This window comes from Mustela erminea, chromosome 5, assembly GCF_009829155.1.
Source record: "Mustela erminea isolate mMusErm1 chromosome 5, mMusErm1.Pri, whole genome shotgun sequence".
NCBI classification, from domain to species: domain Eukaryota; kingdom Metazoa; phylum Chordata; class Mammalia; order Carnivora; family Mustelidae; genus Mustela; species Mustela erminea.
The window spans coordinates 61,213,523-61,234,752 of record NC_045618.1 but is presented as its reverse complement, the minus strand read 5'-3'; the positions used below and the strand labels follow the sequence as shown (position 1 = coordinate 61,234,752).

General features: G+C 56.9%; 1 protein-coding gene across 8 annotated transcripts; it reads left to right on the top strand.

Moving 5' to 3' along the window:
• The first annotated feature begins 967 nt into the window (after nucleotides 1–967).
• PLCB2 (phospholipase C beta 2) lies at nucleotides 968–20,891 on the top strand. 8 transcript variants are annotated; one of them, XM_032343273.1, is made up of 32 exons: nucleotides 969–1,396; nucleotides 5,039–5,116; nucleotides 5,690–5,758; nucleotides 6,398–6,538; nucleotides 6,695–6,774; nucleotides 6,874–6,927; nucleotides 7,038–7,113; nucleotides 9,486–9,586; nucleotides 9,747–9,913; nucleotides 10,016–10,162; nucleotides 10,320–10,477; nucleotides 10,776–10,858; nucleotides 11,138–11,222; nucleotides 11,799–11,961; nucleotides 12,085–12,194; nucleotides 12,316–12,412; nucleotides 13,466–13,550; nucleotides 13,691–13,815; nucleotides 14,355–14,509; nucleotides 15,031–15,195; nucleotides 15,797–15,896; nucleotides 16,407–16,511; nucleotides 16,651–16,745; nucleotides 16,869–16,944; nucleotides 17,186–17,227; nucleotides 17,344–17,566; nucleotides 17,667–17,841; nucleotides 17,955–18,031; nucleotides 18,125–18,220; nucleotides 18,685–18,742; nucleotides 19,425–19,511; nucleotides 19,854–20,891. In XM_032343273.1, exons 1-32 carry the CDS (start codon nucleotides 1,313–1,315, stop codon nucleotides 20,055–20,057), a joined length of 3,561 nt encoding a protein of 1,186 aa, XP_032199164.1. In that variant the 5' UTR covers nucleotides 969–1,312; the 3' UTR covers nucleotides 20,058–20,891. The 8 variants fall into 8 exon arrangements, 7 of the variants coding, with proteins under 7 accessions (XP_032199165.1, XP_032199166.1, XP_032199168.1 ...); XM_032343272.1 differs by having other exon boundaries at nucleotides 17,183–17,227; XM_032343274.1 differs by lacking the exons at nucleotides 19,425–19,511; nucleotides 19,854–20,891 and having other exon boundaries at nucleotides 968–1,396; nucleotides 17,183–17,227; nucleotides 18,645–18,737.
• The last annotated feature ends 339 nt before the right edge of the window (nucleotides 20,892–21,230 follow it).

Genomic DNA, 21,230 nt, shown 5'->3' with positions numbered 1-21,230 from the left:
TTATTACCAGATCCACCCCACTGGTCTCAGAATCTTGGAATCCCTTTCCTGGATGAGGGTCCCACAGTTGTTCAGAGGTGGCACAAAGGCCCACGGTGGCCCCTAGGGCAGAAAGGCAGGCCCTGAGAGGGGAAGGAAGTCCCAGGCAGAGCTCCCTGCTACCCCAGCTAAGTTAAAAAGGGTGATAAAGAGGAGCAAGTTAGGCAAGAGGAAGTGAGCTGGCTGAGCAAGGCTGGGACTGAGCTCCCTGGGCCAGGTCAGTGTGAGGTTCATGTACCCTGACAAGGAACCCAGAGCCGAGGTCTCTCTAAGCAGCCTCCTAAGCAGCCTCCTGGTCCCAGCATTCTCACCCCAGGCCCTAGGCACAGAACAGAAAAGAGAGCCTGGCAAGAGAGCACTGTGGAGGCTGGTGGCCGGGTGTTGCTGTGTGTCCGGTCACATCTGGTCTATGGAGGGTCCAGGCCCTGCCAGGCCCGGGGGCCAAGAGGACTTAGTTACGCGTGGCGGCGGCTGAGAGGTGTGATTGCCTCACTCGTACCTCATTTTCATGGGAGGAAGCATTGAGAAAGAGGAGCTGGGTGTTCAGCAAAGTTTGCTTATTCAAAACATCCAATCCCAGCTGGGCCCTGCCCCACCTCCAGCTCCCACTTCCAGGGGCGTCCCAGCCTCCTCAGCCCCTGGAAGAGACTCCTGTGCTTTAGAGGCCACCTCTGCAAAGGTCCCTTCCCCTGGGAGCTCCTGACACCCTCCCCCCAGGCTCGGCCTGGGCACCAGTACCCCACATGGTCCCCGTATTGTTCCTTCTCCAGCCCCTCAGCTTCATCCGACCAGAGACTACTCCTGGGACTGAGACACCCCCCCCCCCCACCAACAACAACACCCCATCAGCCTGGGCTCCTAGGAGACCAGGCCTCAGGAACCCGCCCCTCAGTCCTGAAGAGCACAGAGAAGGAAGCCCTGAGCAGGAAGTGCTGAGACACAGGCGGAGCGCTGAGGGCGGGGGCTTTGGGGAGGGGAGCATAACCTCCCTGGGCAGGAGCAGTGACCACAGCTCCCCCCAAGGCCCCTACTGGAGGCAGGTGGGAGGAGGCCGATTTAAAAAGCGGACGGGTCTCTGGCCAAAGCATTCAGCTCTGCCACCAGCCACCAGCCGCTGCAACCCGGGGGCTCTGAGAGTACCCAGACTTCCGGACCCTCTCAGGACGGATGCCATGTGAGCCCAGCTTGGCGCACCTCCAGCCGGCCTTCCTTCCTTCCCTCCTCCTGCCCGTGTGTGCCTGTCCAGCCTCTCCAGAGAGGGACCCTTAGCACCATGTCTCTCCTCAACCCCGTCCTGCTGCCCCCCAAGGTGAAGGCTTATCTGAGCCAAGGGGAGCGCTTCATCAAATGGGACGATGTGAGTGGGGCACTGGGGTGGTGGCGCCCTGCCGTTAGGGGCTTGGCGGGGGGGGGGCTGGTTTATGTCTGCCCCGTGTGGCGCCAATGTGGCTTGGCCAGGCAGCAGACAGGACAGTCTGGCAAGGGTACGTGCCCCTGAACACTCACCCCGGGACAGCGGGGGCTGGGGCTCTGTGTCGGGATGGGATGGGAGGATGTGCCCACTGGGGTGCTCTCACGGGAGGGACTCTCTTTGCATTGGGGTCTGTCGTCCCCCAAACGCCCAAGACAAGCAGGGGGCACCCTGATCTCAGCACGAGTGGGAGCAAAGACCCCAAAACTGTGGCAGGGCCAGGCTCCTACTCCTAGCACAGTTGCCCTGCTCTTGCTCTTCTCCATCTGGCCCTGCCCTGGCCCAGGGAGGCCCCATTCTCCCCCGAGCTGCTGCGGGGCAGCCATAAAGCCTGAGGGGCACCCTAAGGGAGAACCAGAGGCTTCTGCTCCCAGGGGCCTAGGAAGGAACTGATCGACTTCTGCTTCTGCAGGCTGCATTCAGCTGAGCTCCCGCCACCCGCCACCCGCCTGTTGGCAAGGAAAGGGGGAAGCCGCTGCTTTGCCCTGTCCCTCTGTCTCTGCTGTCTTTTCTTTCTCAGACTGGGGCCTGAGGCCCAGACTCTGGGCCTCCTGGCTTCTGAAAATGTTGGGACAGGCCAGGGATTCCCTTGGGCAGGCGAAGAGAACATCGTGGGGTCCTTCCATGAGGCTGCTGGGCAGACCCATGAACTAATCACAGTGGGCTGGTCCTGGGAAGGAAGCTGGAAGGCTCTTGGTGGGGAGAGGAGGCCCTTAGGACTGGCTCATTCTCCTCACAGGTGTGATGAGGGGATTCTGAGTCTGTGAGTTAACGCAGCCTGGGGCTCTTGGCCATTCGGGCTGCACTAGGCTGAGTAATCTGGTTGCCATGACTATGGGTAGGAGGCCCCTGGTGAGACGCTTTCTGCTTCCCTACGAGTGGTGTGGGCGACGTGGCATGGTGGTGACAGGTCCCAGGAGACTCTGGAATGAGGGAAGTGGCTCAGAATGAAAAATGAAGTGGCCTCTCTCAGTTCCTCTGGGAAGTGTGTGTAACCTGACTGGGCAGAGGGTCATTAGGGGTGGGGACACGCTCTATGGCCTTCTCTGCAGGCCAGTACCTGTGTAGCTGGGTGCCCCACTCCCCTCCCTGACGCAGGGCATGGCATGGCCCAAGAATCCTGACTCCAGGAGCAGGAATCTCCTAAGCCTAGTCACAGGGCATGTGTGCCTGTGAGACAGGGCTCTGCTCAAAATTCCTTTAGCCCAGTTGGCCAATGACTTCAGTACGTCCTGCCACGTTGAATAAGCCTGAGGCAAAAGATGTAACCAACTCCCAGCTCAGTTTTGCCTCCCATGGTCCCTTCACAGTGTATCTGGTGGGAGAAGCTCTTCTCCTGCTCGTGGAAGGACACTCAGCCACAAGACATTCAGTCTTGACACTCGGTCACAAGACATTCCATTTGCTTCTGGGTAATAGACAATCCTAGGATCACTTTTCCTCACAAAATGCAGTCTTAATTCAGAAATGAGTTCTAATTCTGAACTCAAGTCTTGGATGATGTGTTCTGCCCTCCTCCTTCTAGGAGTGGTTTATGTGGGCTGTAGCTGTTCTAAGATTGGTGGCAGGGGTCTCTGATCTTCCTCCAAGCCCTCCTCACCATGGGGTGCAGGCAGGGAGGTGGAGGGGGTCGCAAAGTTCTTAACTGAACAGGCGCTATCATCAACGGGTTCCTGCTTTCTGAGCCTCGCACATGTTGGGCTTAGTCCTTCTCTGATGGACACTTTTTGAGGCTTCTCCTCAAAGTGAGGAGACCCTTGCCCACCGAGCTGGTGGTCCCCTACATAAGGATCCTTCTGCCATCCCTGTTTTGGGAGGTCACTCAAAATTACTTCTTCAGGTCCTTGGAATCCAGTTACCACCTTCAGTTTCCTGTAGCTTTGGACTCTGCCCCTCTTTCCCACAGGACCACTCTGAACCCCAGCACATACACTCTGTTCACTGCACCAACACACCCTGGGGTTTGGGCTCATCGAGCACAACCAGGGTCTCAGTGCCTCTGACACTCGGTTTCCTGGGCAGGAGTCAGATCTCAGTCTACTTTGCCTCACAGCTGCAGGGGGGACCAAAGCTTTTTAAGTAGAGTCGAAACCCCTCACTACACTTCAAGTGAGGGGTCGGGGGCACTTGGATGGCTCAGTCGGTTAAGCCTCTGACCCTTGATTTAGGCTCAGGTCATGGTCGTGAGATCAAGCCCTGCGCTGTGCTCTGTGCTCAGTGGGGAGTCTGCTTCTTGCTCTCTCCGCCTGTCCCTCCCCCTGCTTGTGCACATGCCCACACACTCATGCTCTCTCTGTCTCTCTCTCGAATACATACATAAATCTTTAAAAATAAATAAATAAATAAAGTGAGGGGTCAGGCACTGCCAACCCTCCTGCGGGGAGGGCAGAGAGTGGAGCTCACAACATAGTTCTCTCCAAAATTAGTCTCCTCACAAAGTGTTTTTTTACCCCAGACTCTAACCATCCTTGACCTGAGAACTCCCCCCCCCCCACCATTTCCTTTGTAAATTCTGCATGTGGTCTTGTTCGGTGGGCAGCAACGACCATGCCTTGTTGGAAACTTCAACTTCATTATCTTGTTTTATATGCATATGAAGACCATCAAAATGAAGGCGAGCCTGTGCACCCTGTGAGTGCAATGGGAGTTTAGAAGCTAGTGCGGTGATCATTCCCGGGCTTCTTCAGCAAACAGGGAGACCTGAGCTCATGGGTCTAGCACACAGACTTATAGCTTAGCTTAGCTATTGCACAGGCTGGTTTCCCTGGAGTCCACAAGCCCTAGGGGATTTTTATGGATAGGCTTCTAGCTGTGCAAACCACATACGCACCATTCTAGGGTGTTTCATGGAAGGCTTTTCAGAAGAGGGGAGACTTGGAGGGCTCTCTGAAGGTATTTCATGCAGGGGAGGGCTGGGTTCTTAGGCTTGGAGGTGGGAATGCGCTTGGAGTCTGTGGGAGACCATAGACATGGACTGGCTGGATTGGCTGGGGATGGGTTCTTTGAGGAGTGGTTTGTGGACGCAGGGATGGGGCCTGTGGGAAGCCAGGTAGCAGGTGTAGGGCCTCGAGTGCAAGTGCAGGAGCTGGGCTCTTAGCTCTAACTGTGTTGAGTTCTCCTGAGGGGCAGCACTGAGTCTTGCAGAGACATTCTACCCCTTTGGCTGAGCTGTGGCCTTTGAAAACAGGGGGAGGTGGGGGCCGAGACATGTTTGGGGTCTAGAGGGAGAACCTCTATTTGGCATTTAGAGGGGAAACTTCTCTTTCAGAAATGCTATCTCTAATTCTCTCCCCCTCCCCACCCCTGATTCAGAGGTTTTAAGGCTTGTGCCTAGCCCAGAGCTCTGGAAAGCAAAGAATATGCCTGCAGAGTCCCTGGTCAGCCACCTCCCAGGGAGATGGTGAGCTCTGAAACCCTGGTCCAGGCCAGGGAAGCTTGGCCTGAGGTCTCAGAGCTGAGAGCTGACCCTTTCTTTTTTTGTCTTTTTTTTTCTTCATTTCTTTTCCTTTTGACCACTTCTTTCTATAGGAAACCACAATAGCCTCCCCAGTTATCCTCCGTGTGGATCCCAAGGGTTACTACTTATATTGGACATATCAGAGTAAGGTGAGGCAGCCCCCTCCCTGAGCTCCTGCTGATGCACTCAGTCCAAGCGGCCTTTTGATATTGCAGGGGTGGAGGTGTGAATGTCCAGGGAGTACACGGTGACCTGGGAGGGTGGCTCTGGGGCAGCCTCTGCTCCTGTGGGCCGGGGCTATTTGCCCTGGGAGAGGGAAAGGAAAAAGCCTGTTTCGCTACCTGTGGTTCTGGGAAACTTGAGGGCTCAGACAGATCCAGAAGGGCTGTAGGGATGTAGGGGAGGGAGGGGGAGCTTGGGGTGAGTCCAGGAGAGTGTGGGCAAAATCGCAGGCCACAGCTCCGGAGTCACTTGAGTGGCCAGGGAAAGAAAGGACAGAAGAAGGGAGGAGGCTCACCATGAACGGGGAGAACTTGATTGGTGGGAAGGGAAGGTTGGGGTCCACCAACCTTCCAGGGGCCACCCTGGAAAGTCTTGGCTTCTACAGAAGGCAGTCGGCCAAGATGTGAAGGGGCGTTGGAAGTTCCCTCCCCTCTGTTCTTCATTCTTCATTGATCTTTTTGTCTATATCCCTTCTTTGCTCCTGCTGGGGCACGCTCCAGGAGATGGAGTTTCTGGATATCACCAACATCAGGGATACCCGCTTTGGGAAGTTTGCCAAGATTCCCAAGGTAGGCGGGCCCAGTGGCAGCCCAGGCTCAGCATGGCCACAAGCTCTGTGCGGGGAGAGCAGGAATCCCTGTGGAGGTAGCAAGCCTGATCTCTACAGCAAAAGGAAGAGTTCCCAGGTTGGGCAGCAGGGCCTCCTCCCTGAGTTGAGGAAGGGGTGTGGCTGCCCCTGAGCTTGCCAGAGCTTTGGTACCAGGGAACTATGAAGAGATGTCAGGTGGCCAGGTCCTGCCCCCAGAGCAACTCAGACTACCTGGGAGTGTGGCTTATGCCCACCGCCCTCCCCGTCTCGCTTGCCTGTATTTGTCTAAAGCCGGCAGGAAAATTGGAGGAAGGGGCTGGCGGAAAGCAGGCTTCTATGAGACTGGGAGCTAAGAATCCATCTCCAAATGGAAAATGGCAAACACAATACTCAGCACACCCAGGCTGGGCTGCCGGCTTCATCTCTTCCTGTGGGCTCTTCGCCCACACTCCAGCACCTGGAGTCAGGGAGGCCAAGATGCTGAGGCCCACCCATGGGGGGATGGGATTCCACCCTAGATGGCCACTGTTCTAGTGCGGTGGGGAGGGAGTGGGAGGACTGCAGTGGAGAGGGGACAGGGGCACGCTTCTGATCCTCACTGTGACTCTGCTTCCTGCAGAGCCAGAAGCTCCGGGACGTCTTCAACATGGACTTCCCCGACAACAACTTCCTCCTCAAGACACTCACTGTGGTGTCTGGCCCTGACATGGTAGACCTCACCTTCCACAACTTCGTCTCCTATAAGGAGAATGTGGGCAAGGTGCGCCGGAGGGTGTGTGGGGAGGTGTGCGGCGCAGGCCTGGGGCTGGGTACCTGGGGTAGCTCGGGGTTCCTGCAGGACAGGCCTGGGCTGCAGGGGGTGGGGGCATCCATGTGTGGCCAGGGGTTCTCACTGCTGTGCTCTGGGGTCCTGCAGAGCTGGGCCGAAGATGTGCTGGCCCTCGTCAAGCACCCATTGACGGCCAATGCCTCCCGTAGCACCTTCTTGGACAAAATGTAAGTGCCTGTGTGCCCGGCCTCTGCGTGCCTGACATCCGCGTGTGGGCTCCATGTGCCAGCCCCAGGGCCTTGATAAGCCACTTTCTGCCCCACTAGCCTGGTGAAGCTCAAGATGCAGCTCAACCCCGAAGGGAAGATTCCTGTGAAAAAGTGAGTCTCCCCAGCTCTCCCTCTCCCCACACTTCCGCCCAGCTCCTCGAAGCCTTCCTTCTCCAGGTCTGATCCAGCTCTTTGGCTCCTGCCTTTCTCTGCTCCTTTAGTTTTTTCCAGATGTTTCCTGCTGACCGCAAGCGGGTGGAAGCTGCCCTCAGCGCTTGCCACCTCCCAAAAGGCAAGGTGAGTGGTTTTCCTGGCCCAGCCCAGGCCCTCCCCTGAGCTGGCCAGGCCCGGTTGGGGGTGGCAGGGCCCAGCCAATAGCCTGAAAAGCCAGTTAACCCGAGAGCACTGGTTTCTGTTACAAGGCACAGAGACAGATCCCAGGGAGTGGGGATGGGGTGCCTGGGTCCAGAGCAGCTTGGTCTCTCTGCCTGCACCTGGGTGGCTACAGAGGGCAGTGGTTGGTGGACTGCGTTTAGGGCAAGCACCCAGGGTGGGGAAGGGGTTAGTTCTGCAGAATGTGGGGGGAGGGGAACAGAACAAGTGTTGAAGCTGCCAAACCTAGCCTTTAGCTCAACCCAGGAAAACATTATTTTTTTTTCCCTTATGATTAAATGATTTTTAATTACAAGATGTAGGCTGGGTCACCCCATGAGGGACCTTCTGTGGATTACAAAAAGGAGCCCTCTGGGCAGATACAGCCTGAGCCCAGGGTTTGCGCCTGGCTAGGGAAGTGGATCTCAAGACCCTGGGGCCCCCTTGGCCAGAGCCTTTGTATGGGGTACCACCTGCACCCCATGGGGTTTTGCCTCATGATAAGAATTTGTAATTTATAAATAAAACTAAGACCTCATCCGTCACCTGTCCACAAGGGGCCCAGGAAGACTCCTCCCTCTCAAGTCACAGCTCAAGCATTCTGGTGCCCCCTTGATGTTGAAGGTCACAGGAACGCAAGCATGAGGGTGGAGAGAGGGTGGGAAGGGGCTCCTGCGGACGGCCCTGCTGCCAGGACCTCTACTACACTTCCACCCTCCTTCTCTCCTGCCTCCTGAGCTCCCGCCTTGGCCATCCTCCTTACGTGTCAGCTCTCCTTGTGTCCCAGTAGAAGTCACTGACCCCTCTTCGCTTGGAGCCAATGGATCCAAGATCCAGTCTTAGGGAGATACGGTCTGGCTCTCTTGTTCAGACCCTCTGCTCTAGCTCCAAATTAAGCCTAATATTACCCTTCCAGATCCTGGACTATGTTTAAGGGGCTTTTCTGGGTTGGAATGCAAAGGCACAGATGCCCCACAGACCACTAATCTCCTTGCAGTTTCTTTCTATAAAGTTGCCTAAGCTGGACATTACAGACTACGTGACCTTTGACATCAGGCTTCAATCCTTTAGCATAAGGGTTTCCGGGTTCTTCCACGCTGTAGTTCAGATCGGCATGTTGTGCCTTTTCACCGCTGAGTGATATCGCGGGATTTGGAGTTATCACCTTTTGCTTCTGTGTTCATCAGCTGATGACCTTTGGGTTGTGGCCACATCTTAATCATTTCGAATAAGGCTGCTATGAACCTTCGAGTGCATGACTTTGTCGGGAAGTGTGTTTTCACTCTGTATACCTAGAGGTAGAATAGCTGGGTCACATGGAGACTCTGTATTTAACATTGTGAGGAACTGCCAAACCATTTTCCAAAGTGACTGACCACTGTACCATCATACCGACAATGTCCGAAGGTTCCCATCTCCTCAACGACACTTGTTATTGTCTGTCTTTTTAGAATTGGACTTGTCCTGTGGGAGTGAAGTGGTATCTCCTTGTGTTTTTAGTTTGCTGTTCCCAAGTGACTAACGAGATGGAGGATCTTTTCATGTGTTCATTGGTCATTTGCATATCTTCTTTGAAGAAATGTCTGTTCAAATCTTCTGCCTGTCTTTCCACTGGGTTTTTTTGGTATCTTTACTGTAGAGTTGTCCCTTCCTGGATATTTGATTTGCAAATATTTCCCCCTCTTCTGTAGACTGTCTTTCGCTACCCTTCAAAGCACAGAAGTTTTTAATTTGAAAAAAAAAAAAAAAACAACACAAAACTTTTTAATTTGGATGAAGTCCAGTTTGTCTTTTCTGTGGCCGCTCCTCGTGCTTCCTGGTGCCTCCAGCCACTACTGTTGAATTGTCTATTTGCCTTTCATTGATGTCTGGCTTTGCTCATGCATTGGGGGGCTCTGCTGTTAGGTGCGTTGTTTCTATTCGAGATGCCTCTTTGGAACATCTGCCCTCTACTTAAAAAAAGAAAGAAAGAAAGAAAGAAGACCACCCACAGCTCTGGCAGACCTGCTTACTTCTAGCCCTTTCTTCTTCCTTCTGTGGTTGTTCCTAGTTCTGATCCTGCCGCAGCCAAGGGACTAGCCAGTGTCCAAGTTCAGGGGCAAGACAGACCAGCTCAGCATGCTCTCTGCTCAGCAACCAGCCCCTTGAAAAGTGGGTGCTCAGGAGCCTGCTCCGTGCTGCTCTGCCTGCCCTGAGCCCTCCCTCTGACAGGCTCCCTTGTACAGATCTGGGCTTCATTTGTGGTTTTTAGCATGGAAAAGGTGGGTGCAGCAATGATCAGGTCACTCTTCCCCCAGAACGATGCCATCAATCCTGAGGACTTCCCAGAATCCGTCTACAAGAGTTTCCTCATGAGCCTCTGTCCTCGGCCAGAAATAGACGAGATCTTCACTTCCTAGTGAGCTTCCGTGTTTGGGCTGGGCCTGGGGAAGGGGCTGGTGGCTAAAATCCCCCTTACCTTGCTGGGAATTAGGTGGCTTTTCTGGAGAAGGCGGTAGTCCATGCTCTCTAGCCCCGGGGTTGGGGGGCCACAGACCTGTGCCCTCTCTGGCTTGCAGCCACGCCAAGGCCAAACCCTACATGACCAAAGAACACCTGACCAAGTTCATCAACCAGAAACAGAGGGACCCCCGTCTCAACTCTCTGCTGTTTCCACTGGCACGGCCTGACCAGGTGCGGGGCCTCATCGACAAGTATGAGCCAAGTGGCATCAACGTGCAGAGGGGTGAGGACTCAGGGAGCCCCTCCCCTCTGTGGCCTGACCCGCCCTGCCCAGGGGCTGCAGCCCTGACAGCTCTCCCCTCCCGCCTCTGCCCCGCACCCCCAGGCCAGCTCTCCCCCGAGGGCATGGTGTGGTTTCTCTGCGGGCCTGAGAACAGCGTGCTGGCCCAGGACAAGCTGCTTCTCCACCAGGACATGACGCAGCCCCTCAACCATTACTTCATCAACTCCTCACACAACACTTACCTGACAGGTGACCAGGGTGCTCTCTCCTCTTGGGGTGTGGATGCAGCTCCTGTTCCCCTGAATCCATCCCTCTGCGGGGCGAGCCAGCGGGCTGCAAAAGGACAGACAGTGTGGGAGTGGGCGGGGGCGAGCTGGACCGGCCTCTCCCCTCTGCTCTGGCTCAGCCGGCCAGTTCTCTGGCCTGTCGTCGGCCGAGATGTACCGCCAGGTGCTGCTGGCCGGCTGCCGCTGCGTGGAGCTGGACTGCTGGAAGGGCAAGCCCCCTGACGAGGAGCCCATTATCACCCATGGCTTCACCATGACCACAGATATCTACTTCAAGGTCAGACTCGGGGCGGGCATGGAAGCTGGTGGCAGTGGCACTAGGGAAGGGCCCCAGTGTAGGGATTAGGGGAGCGGGTGAAAATAGAAAAGAAGGATGGCTGGGAGGCCTCAGATCAGTGAGGGGACCAGAGGGGACCCGAGGAGACAGGGCCAACGGGGGCCCTCCAGTTCTCTGCATATTGAAACTGGGGAGTGGAGAAGGGTGCCGCTGGGGGCAGGGGTGGGGTGGGGTGGGGGTGGGTGAGGAGGGACCTGGGCCACTGACCACCTCCCCACCCGGCCCTCTTCTCCTCCAGGAAGCAATTGAAGCCATTGCAGAAAGTGCCTTTAAGACCTCCCCCTATCCTGTCATTCTGTCATTTGAAAACCACGTGGACTCGTACGTATCAGACCAGACCTGTTTGGCCTCCTTCTCTCCCCTGTCCCCATCTCCTGCCTGCAGCTGCTTTCCCCCCCGCAGCCCTCCCCCACCTCTAGTCATGCCCTGTAGCTCTCCCACCGCCCAGGGTGTTCATACAAGCTCCTCAGGACCTCAGGCTCTGCTGCCTATGTCCCTACCTCCCTGCATCCCCAGTGAGATGACCTGGGTCAGGGGTCCAGAAGGATGGACAAGAGGGGGTGGGGCTGCTGAACCCTACGTCAGTTCTGCTCCCTGCAGACCCCGCCAACAGGCCAAGATGGCTGAATACTGCCGGATGACATTTGGGGAGATGCTGCTCACAGAGCCCTTGGAGAAGTTCCCAGTGAGTGGACTTCACTATGGGACATCTGGGCCTGGGGGCAGGGGGCCTGGGGAAGCGTGGTGGCCAGGTTAAGGAGGCAGATGTCCCCAGAGGATGCTGGGATTTATCTGGGAGGATTGTGGGGCCAAGATCCTATCACTTACCATGTGTCAGGCACTGTGCTGGGCTTTAAGGGGCCTGGTAGTGACAAAGACACAGTCCTAGCTCTCAGGTCACTCACCTTTAGTGGGGCCATAAACAAGTAACCAAGCAGCGCAACCAGTGGCTGCTATGGGAGTACCTGGCATCAGGGAAGGCTTCCTGGAGGAAAGGATGGCAAGCTGGGATCCAAGGGGTAACTGGATTTATCTTGATGAGAGTAAGGAAATGGTATTCTCGGCAAGTGAGGGAGAAGAGTGTTGTCTGAGGAAACTGGGTAAGTTGGGATGGCAGGAGCACCGCTCAAGATGGGGGAAATTGTGGGAGGCAAAGCAGGGCAGGAGAACAGGCAGGGCAGATGGAACACAGCTTGGGAAGAAGGAGCTTAGGCTGCACCCTGAAGGCATGGAGATGGTGCCGACCATCTCTCTCCCACAGTTGAAACCAGGCATCCCCCTGCCCAGCCCTGAGGATCTCCGAGGCAAGATCCTCATCAAGAACAAAAAGAACCAGTTTTCTGTCCCAGCAACCCCCAGCAAGGATCCGGGTGGGGGTGCTGAGAACAGCTGCCCACCCAGAGCCTCTGTGGGAGAGGACCCAGGTGAGTAAGCCCGGGTGGCGAGGGGTCGGGGTGTGGAAGCACCTAGAGGGGGAGAGAGGGGCTGGGCCTGGAGGCCACGTGTAGGGACCATGGTCCCAGTGCTGACGGATGTGCGTGTGGCAGTGTGGGCTGGTGAGGACGGGGCAGAGCCGGAGGAGGAAGAGGTGGAAGAAGAGGAGGAGGAGTCGGGAAACTTGGATGAGGAGGAGCTCAAGAAGATGCAGTCGGATGAGGTGTGTAGGGGGCAGCCCCAAACCCCTCCTGCTGTCCCCAGGGCGGAGCCCTCCAGGAGCTGGCATGGGGCCACGTCCCTGGGTTGCCCTCCCCTTCTCCATCCTCCCCTCTCCTCCCTAGGGCACAGCAGGCCTAGAGGTGACAGCTTACGAGGAGATGTCCAGCCTAGTGAATTACATCCAGCCCACCAAGTTCATCTCCTTTGAGTTCTCTGCCCGTAAGTGAGCACGTGGTGGGAGGAAAATGCTACGCGGGAAGCTAGGCTGGACTCAGGAGAAGGCCCTTGAGAAGTATGTCCTGACAGTAGAGCAGCTGGATGGGTGGGAGGAAGGGGAAAAGGGATCCCCCCTTTCTTGGACGTGGGGGCTCTATTTATAGAAAGAGCCAGCAGAGGAGGCAGGCAAAGGGCTTTTTTAAGTGGCAGTGGCTCCTAGCTTCCCTGTGCTGTACTAAGGAACTTGGCACCAACCAGAATGCTCTGGAGTGTGTCGGTGACAGGCAGGCCACTTAGGACAGGCCATCTGAACCCTACTGGCCTGGGGCTCCTGCAGCCTCCTGCAGGCTCTGTGGCTCCTGGGGGGCCAAATGGTGCCTGGGGCTAGCCCACGCCCAGGAGCACTGACCCCGCAGGGCGTCAGAGCTCCAGAGAAGAGCCACAGGCAGAGAAACCAGCCAAGGTACATCTGCCCCTCCCTTGCACCCCTCCCTCTCTGTGTGCACACACACTACTTAGCTTCACTGCTCTTCTCAGCGGGGCGTGCCCCTGAGGTGGACACCTTTTTCTACACACACTTGTGCAGTGTAGGCCTCTACCGCACTGACTGCTGGGGCCTGGAACCCGCAGTCCGCAGCCCCCACCTAGGCCAACCCCGGGCATGCCTGCTCCCCCCCACCTCCAGTGTACACCTCCCACCCATGGCCCCAGCTCTCACGTTTCAGCCAAAGCTTGAGTGCTCACCCTCTGCACATCCTCCCATCTTCCTGACCCCCTGGGCTCCCCTTCTCGGTGCCATCCCAGGCTTGCGCCCCTCACCCTCCAGAACTGTGGCCCACACCTCCTCCGCGTGCATATCTCCTGCCCATATCCTTCACCCCCAGCCCGCCGTTACCCACCCAGACTGCATAGCAGTTTGGCCTCTTCAACACTTGAGCCTGGGGGGATTGCTAGGTTGAAGGGATGTCTGTGCTGGAGGGAGCTACCCCAGCAGGGAGGAGGGCCGGGGTCGGGGGAACCCACCTGACAGCCCCCCCACCTTTCTCTCCCACACAGAGAAAAACAGAAGTTACGTCATCTCGTCCTTCACAGAGCTCAAGGCCTATGACCTGCTCTCCAAGGCCTCAGTGCAGTTCGTGGAGTATCCTTGAGGCCTCCCTAGCCAGGGTCCCCAGGGGGGGCGGTGGGGTGGGGAAGGCCTGGGGACAGGGTGCACAGAGGGAGCTGCTGGGTCCTCCGGGTGTTGGACGGCCTCGGGCTAGCTCCTCAACTCCCAGGTAGCTACAACAAGCGCCAGATGAGTCGCATTTACCCGAAGGGCACACGCATGGACTCCTCCAACTACATGCCCCAGATGTTCTGGAACGCCGGTTGCCAGATGGTGGCCCTCAACTTCCAGACAATGGGTGAGGGTACTCCGAGGCCCCTAAGAACCTGCACCCGCTCTCTGCCTCTCTTACTTTCACCCCATTCCTGGGGGTTTGTCTTTAGAACAGACCTGGAGTCCTGAGGTTGGCTGAGGCTGTGGTAGCACATGTGGGCATGTGAGCGGTTAGGGATATAAATGCCTTGGCTCGCGCCTATATGATGACACGTGTATGAGTGAGTACACATGTGATGAGGCCAGAGTGCTGGCCCAAGTTCTGGCTGCTGTGCCTGAATGAGCGCACAGAAACCCTGGCTTCACTAGTCTCAGCCTCCACTGTGAGTAACGGCCCAACTGTGGCCTTGCTTCCGCTAACTTCCACCTGTGGAGCCTTCCTGAGTGATGAGACACCCTAGAGAAACAGGCTGGGTCATGAGAAGCCCTCATCATTCTAGTCCACCCAAGCTTCCCGTTCCACAAGACGGGAGAGGCTGAGGGACATAGGAGATCGAGACTAGGTGCAGATGTGGGGCAGGGCCTTGCTCACAGAGTGCCCTTGTCTCACAACCCCCTCCCCAGACCTGCCCATGCAGCAGAACATGGCATTGTTTGAGTTCAACGGGCAGAGTGGCTACCTCCTCAAGCATGAGTTCATGCGGCGGCCGGACAAGCAGTTCAACCCCTTCTCAGTGGACCGCATCGACGTGGTGGTGGCCACCACCCTTTCCATCACGGCAAGCCCCTGAGGCAGACATGTGGCTGGGAGGGCTGGGACACAGGAGCTCTACTCCTCCACTCCCAACCCCCTCCCCTGATATCCTGAAAACTTCAGCCCAAGCCAGTTCTTGCAGTAGAGAGTTGCCTTGGAAACTGCCTCCTCCTCAGCACTGGAGGCTGCCTCTTGGTCCCCATGGAAACCAAGGGGAAGGGCTGAGGCTGGGGTGGGGGAGGGGAGAAGAGTGGGCAGAGTGGGGCTACAGGAGCCCCAGGACCTCGGGGAGGGAGGGTGCTGTTTTCCTTCTTTGCCTGGGGAGGAAGGTGGGGAGGCCCATGACTCTTCCCTGAATGCTGGAAGCACCTAGTGGCCCAGAGCTTAGCCGAAGTCCTTGAGCCACATGGCCCCAGCTGGCTGGGGTTCTTCTCAGTAGCCAAGAACAGGTGCTTCAGCTCCAGGAGCTAGAGGCTCTAGGTTAGAGGCAAGAGCTCCGGGTGGGGGGTGGTAGAGAGCTGAGGCTGGCCTCCCGTGGGTCCCCAGGTCATCTCTGGACAGTTCCTGTCGGATCGCAGTGTGCGCACATATGTGGAAGTGGAACTCTTTGGCCTTCCCGGGGACCCCAAGAGGCGCTATCGCACGAAGCTGTCACCCAGCGCCAACTCCATCAATCCTGTCTGGAAGGAGGAGCCTTTTGTCTTTGAGAAGGTGGGAAGCTAGGGCGTGGCAAGGGTGGGGATCTGTCCCCACTTCTTGGCCTCTACTCATAGAAAAGAGAACTAAATAAAGGTCCTTGATTGTTCAGCTCTCCCTACCCCTCGCCCTGTGCCCTCCTGATTTTTAAGAGTCCAAAATTCACATTTACTGAAATTTACTTACTGAACAATTTTATGTGTGAATCTGTGTGTGTATGTGCACGCGCAGGTGCACGTGTGTTCATGCACATGTGTGTTCATGTTAGGATGAGAGGCAGAAAAGTGAACTCCTAGTCCAGGGTACAGAGTCCCAGTCCAGCAGGGGTCTTTTGTCCTGATTCGATACTCATTGGTAAGGCTGTTCAGGACTGTCTGCACCAGGACCCCCAAGCCCTGGGCTGCCTAGCCAACCCTTCTCCCCTGTGTGGACCAGCCATGGCATGAGCTAAGAGGATGCCTATGTGTGTGGCCTAAGAGTGTGCCCTCTGTCCTCGCCAAATCTGGTAACACCTGCCATGTTCTTACACTGACACTAAGACTTCTGAACCCAGGGACGTGGGCAGCATGGCCATCCTCTCCCCTCCCCAGCTTGTCCTGTCCCAAACTCTCCCTAGATCTTGATGCCTGAGCTGGCATCCCTCAGGGTGGCTGTACTGGAGGAAGGCAACAAATTTCTTGGACACCGCATCATCCCCATTAATGCCCTGAATTCTGGTAAGGATGGAGTCCTTCTTTGCTGTTGCTAGTCAGTCTAAGACCAAGGCCAGCATTAGGAGCCTGTCCCAGCGCTGCAGCGGCTTCTGGGGGTGTCCCTGAGACCTTACCTAATCCTCTCACGTAGAAGGACTGGGGCAAGAAGAGGAAACTGACAGCAGTGGGGCCTCTGCCACAGAATGCCTATAATTTTCTGGAACTACTGGGGCAATTTACCAAGGACCTGATACTTATGGAAAACCTAAGATGAGTTATGGGTTTATAACACTTTTTCACTTAATCCTAACCATAACCACATGAGGGAGATCCTATTCACCCCATTTCACAGCTAAGGAAAATCTCAAGAGCTTTAAAGGAAACTGCCCAACGTCACATAAGGAGGAAGGTACAAAACCAGACTCAGACTCTGGTCTCCCTTCCTCTAAACCAGAGGCCTTGAGTACTGGGCTGCTCCTGCAGTGCTGGGTGGCCTTGGACATGGCTTACCGCCCATCCTGTCCTGCCCAACAGGCTACCACCATCTGTGCCTGCATAGCGAGAGCAACTTGCCCCTTACCATGCCCGCCCTTTTTGTCTTCCTGGAGTTGAAGGACTATGTACCTGACACCTGGGCAGGTAGGTGGTCCACTCCACCTCCTCCTCCTCAAGCCAACCTCCAGAGTTGGGCATGACAGGATAGTCTGGGGGTAGGTGGGATGGGGGTGCCTTCCAGGGACAACTCCACACCAGTCCCATGATGCCCCTATGCACCCAGATCTCACCGTGGCTCTGGCCAATCCCATCAAGTTCTTCAGTGCCCATGACAAGAAGTCTGTGAAGCCCAAGGAAGCCATGGAAGGTCTGCCTGAGGTCTGTGCTGCCTGGTCCAGGAGCTCTGCCCTCGGAGGGAGGATGAGGGAGGGGCCAGGGTCCTAGGCTGAGAGGCAGAGAGAGCTGTTGGAGCCTTGTTCTTAATCTATTCTCCCTACACAGAAACCCTTCCCACTTGGGAGTCCAGTTGTCCGCCCGGTCAACGGGGCGTTCGCCCCAACGAGCAATGGGTCTGCAGGTATGCACCGTAGTATCCTCCCGCAGACTGGAAGGGCCTTGACCTCTCCAGCGGTACTCACAGGAATATCCCCCCAAAACACACTTTCACTTGGGATGCGAACGACTGCTGGGAAAGTGCGCTGCAGGGGGTCCATCCTGCCACCCCCCCCCCACCAGGGGTCGGGAAGGAGCCGGCCAGAACCAACCCCCCACCCCTACCCCGGGACCCCTGTCAGCCCACCCTGTGGCTCTTGCAGCAGCTGGGGCCAGGGCCAAGGAGGAGGCTATGAAAGAAGCTACGGGTAAGGCCTGCTGAGTCCGAGTGATCTTGAGAACGAGCCCGGGGGATGGTCCAGGATCCCGTGGGGTGGGAATGGGGGGCTCCTGGGCGGCGCGCACCTCACCCCGGCCCCCGCAGAGCCCCAGACCGCCAGCCCGGAGGAGCTGCGGGAGCTGAAGGGCGTCCTGAAGCTGCAGCGGCGGCACGAGAAGGAGCTGCGGGACCTGGAGCGGCGCGGCGCGCGGCGCTGGGAGGAGCTGCTGCAGAGGGGCGCGGCGGAGCTGGCCGGGCTGGGGCAGCCCAGCGCGGGGGGCTGCGGGGGCCGCCGGCTCGGCCCCGGCAAGGGCTCTCGAAAGAAGAGGTAAGGGCGGCTGCGGCGGCAGCGGCGGGCTCAGCCCTCCGGCGCGGGCGGGCTGGGGGCGGCCGAGGGCTCAAGGCCGGCCCCCACGTGGCGTCCGCAGGACCCTGCAGTGCGAGGAGGCCGCCGGGCCCGCGCCGGGCGAGGGCCGCGAGGGCTCCGAGGGCGCGGACGCGCGTGCGCGCGAGCTGCAGGACCGGCTAGAGCAGGAGCTGCTGCAGCAGGGTGAGGAGCAGTACGAGTGCATCCTGAAGCGCAAAGAGCAGCACGTGGCTGAGGTGCCTGCGCTGGGGGAGGGGCGAGAGCCACAACCCAACCAACCTGCCCCTGCCCCAGCCTCCGCAGAGCAAAGGTCTTCTCTAACTAAGCCGGTCCCTGCACTGCCCCGCAGCAAATCGCCAAGATGATGGAGCTGGCCAGAGAGAAGCAGGCGGCAGAGCTGAAGACCCTCAAGGAGACCCTGGAGATGTATGATTGCCTCCCACCCATGCCTGACCCTCACCTCCCACCGGGAAGGCTCAGGTCCCACAGAACATCTCCCTGATGTTTGTCTCTCTGTAGTGACACCAAAGAGATGAAGAAAAAGCTGGAGGCCAAGAGGCTGGAGCGGATTCAGGCCATGGTCAAAGTCACCCCTGACAAGATGGCTCAGGAAAGGTGCGCCCTTGACTCAAACTCCAGGGCCAGTCTGAGCAGAGACCACACTAGGTGGGAAGGGGACCTCCCTGCAAGTGGATCCTGACTTGCTTCCCAGAGATATGCCTGTCCCCTGGCTCTGGAAGGTCACCCCATTTCTGTCGCCTCTGATCAGAGGTTCTCCATGGGCCACAGAAGCCACCACCCTGAGCAAAGAGAATTTCAGGGAAAACTAATCATAGGAACAGGGTGGTGAAACCAAGCCCTCTCCTCAGACAGCCCCTGGAGCTCCCAAAGGCCCCTTAACCTCCTCCTTGGCTTCCTATGATTACCACCACCATCCTGCCCCCCCTCCCACCCACCCTCAGGCGGTATCTGCTCCTATGGTAGAGTTCTCTTTTGGTCTACACCCTGAAAAGACTTGGTCATACCCAACTCTTCCTAGGGGCCTCTTGCCCTCTCTGAAACTCTGATCACCCCAACAGACTGAAGAGAGAGATTAACAACTCTCACATCCAGGAGGTGGTGCAAGTCATTAAGCAGGTGTGTAAGAGCTGTGTCTTTCACACACACACATACACTCATGCTCTACATAGAAGGGATGGAGTGGTCCCAGGCTTTTAAGTTGTCTTCAGGAAGCACACAGTCCTGAGTGGCCCATGCAGCTGGGGATGGGAGGAGGCAGTGAAGGGAAGATGGAGCTCCTGGACCACTCCAGGGTTCTGGCCTTTATGTGGAGGTTAGGGTACCAGCCTAAAGAGATCTGTCTCTGGCCAGCTGCCCTGGATGAAAATGACAAGGGCTAGCTGGCCAGGGGAGGATGGCATTGGGATGGGTGGGTATGAGGGAGTGAGGGGGACTTCCTGAGGCTCCAAAGAGTCAGAAGAGGAAGTAAAGCCCTGCTGAGAATGGACTTAAAGCTCTCCTGGGTCTATTAACAACAGTAACAGAGCTGGCTGAGCTGGGTTGCTTGGGAGGGGGGTTCTATGGGGTCTGTTTACTGAATCCAGATCTTGCGTGTTATGCTTTAAGCCAGGAACTGTCCATACAGTCCTGCACAACCCAGCAAGACAGACTATTATCTTCATTTTATACATTTAAAAAGAACTGTTCAAAGGTTAACAAATTCGTCCCAAGTCCTATTGCTGGATAAGGGACTAGCTGGATTCCAAGTCAGGTTGCCTGTCTGGGCTGTCCTGATTCCCTGCCTCTCACTCCCACCCAGATGACAGAGAACCTGGAGAAGCACCAGGAGAAGCTGGAGCAGAAGCAGGCAGCCTGCCTGGAACAGATCCGGGAGATGGAAAAGCAGGTGTGACAGGGTGTACCGCCCTGCCCGCCAGGAGAGTTGTCCTGCACTGGGGAGCTGCCAGTCAGGAGATGGGTGGGGGCAGGAAGGGGATTCACCCCTTGCTGGTGGCTGCATGTCCTCATTCCTGCGGGGTCCTGGGGCCCTTTAAGATGAGGCAGCTCTACAGCTCTTTATTTGGTTGGGATCCCCTTCTCTGGCAGGCTCCCTGATGGTCTCCACTACCCCTCACCACCCCAGTCTCCTGGAAGATCTGAACAGACTCCATGTTTGACTATCCAGGGGAGGGAGAGTGGGCAGGTGGGCCCCTCCTGAGCCAGGTGGTGGTCTTTGCTGTCCCTACAGTTCCAGCAGGAGGTGCTAGCAGAGTACGAAGTCCGGATGAAGGGCCTGGAGGCTGAGGTGAAGGAGTCAGTGAAGGCCTGCCTCAGGAACTGCTTACCCTCTGAGGCCAAGGACAAGCCCGAGAGGCCCTATGAGGCCTTCAGGGAGCTGTGTGACCAGGACCCACTCACAGCAAAGGCAGGCGCCGAGGAGAGCCGCCTCTGATGCCCTCACCCCACTGGGACATTCTGTAAGGACATTCACTCTTCTCTCGGATGGGGTTCCATTCCCCCAGGAGGAAAGGCCCATTCTAAGGCTGTGGGAAGCTGGGGCTCTTTTGGACTCTGGAGTCCCTTCCTAAACAGCCAGGCTAGAGGAGGAGGCAGGAAACAGGTACTATCAGGGCAGGGGCCCATCTGAGGTTTCAAGGTCCTTTCCAATCTGACTTCCTACTCCTCGTCCTTCTCTGCCTCTGAGTGTCTCACATTTGTTGAGGGCAAAAGGATACGGACTGAGAGGCAGAAAATGGGGTCCTGGCCCCACTCTCCTTTCCTTAGTGTGTCACCAGTGACGCCCCACTCTGGACTCTGTGTCCTTTCCTGGAGGGTTAGGCCTAGCTGTCTGGAGCCTCCACTCTAGCCCCTCTAGGTCAAGCAGGACCAAACTCCAAACCCTTCTGTTGTAAGCCCCTTCTCAGACCTGTCTTGAGTCGGCCACCTTGTCAGTTCCCTGATACAGAGCCTGTCTGAGCTCCCTGGGGACAGCTGCTTCCAGGATCCTGGGCTGAGGTCCCTTCCCTGGCCTTCTGCCTGTGGGGGATGGGAAGCTGACATGGAAAAGCTGCCTCAGCTGTCTGCTGAGACGACCGGGCCTCTGGCTAGTAGGGAGGGCTAAAGAAGGCCTTTGGGGGACTCTCCTAGTCCTGGTGGGGGGTGGGTACATCCTCAGTATGTACCCCTGCTCAGGCTGCCTAATAAGGTTAGCATCATTTTTCTCACCTTTGAGATTTATTTATTTTTCTCCTCCTCACTCCTACTAAAGAGAATCCTCCTCCCAATATTTCCTGCCTAAGCCTGGCCTTTGTTCTACAGCTGAGAAATGGGGGGTTGGATGGGAGTATGCTCCTGAAATGAAATGGCCTGGGAGAATCCCAGGGTGAGGTCCCTTCCAGAGCCCAGTGAAATCGCCTTGCTTCTGGGCCTGAAGGGGATTCACTTCCCTTTCTGTCAGCTCTGATGCCACAACCACTGGAAAATGAGGTCTCCCCTCTTCTCCACCCCCCACCTAGACGTGGCCCTTCCTTGTCTCTACCCTCAGGGCTGTAGCAGAAGAGCCTAGGGCAATTGTGCCCCCTTCCTCTTGGGGAGTTGTGAACTTCCAGGCCACCTGGACCCCTTT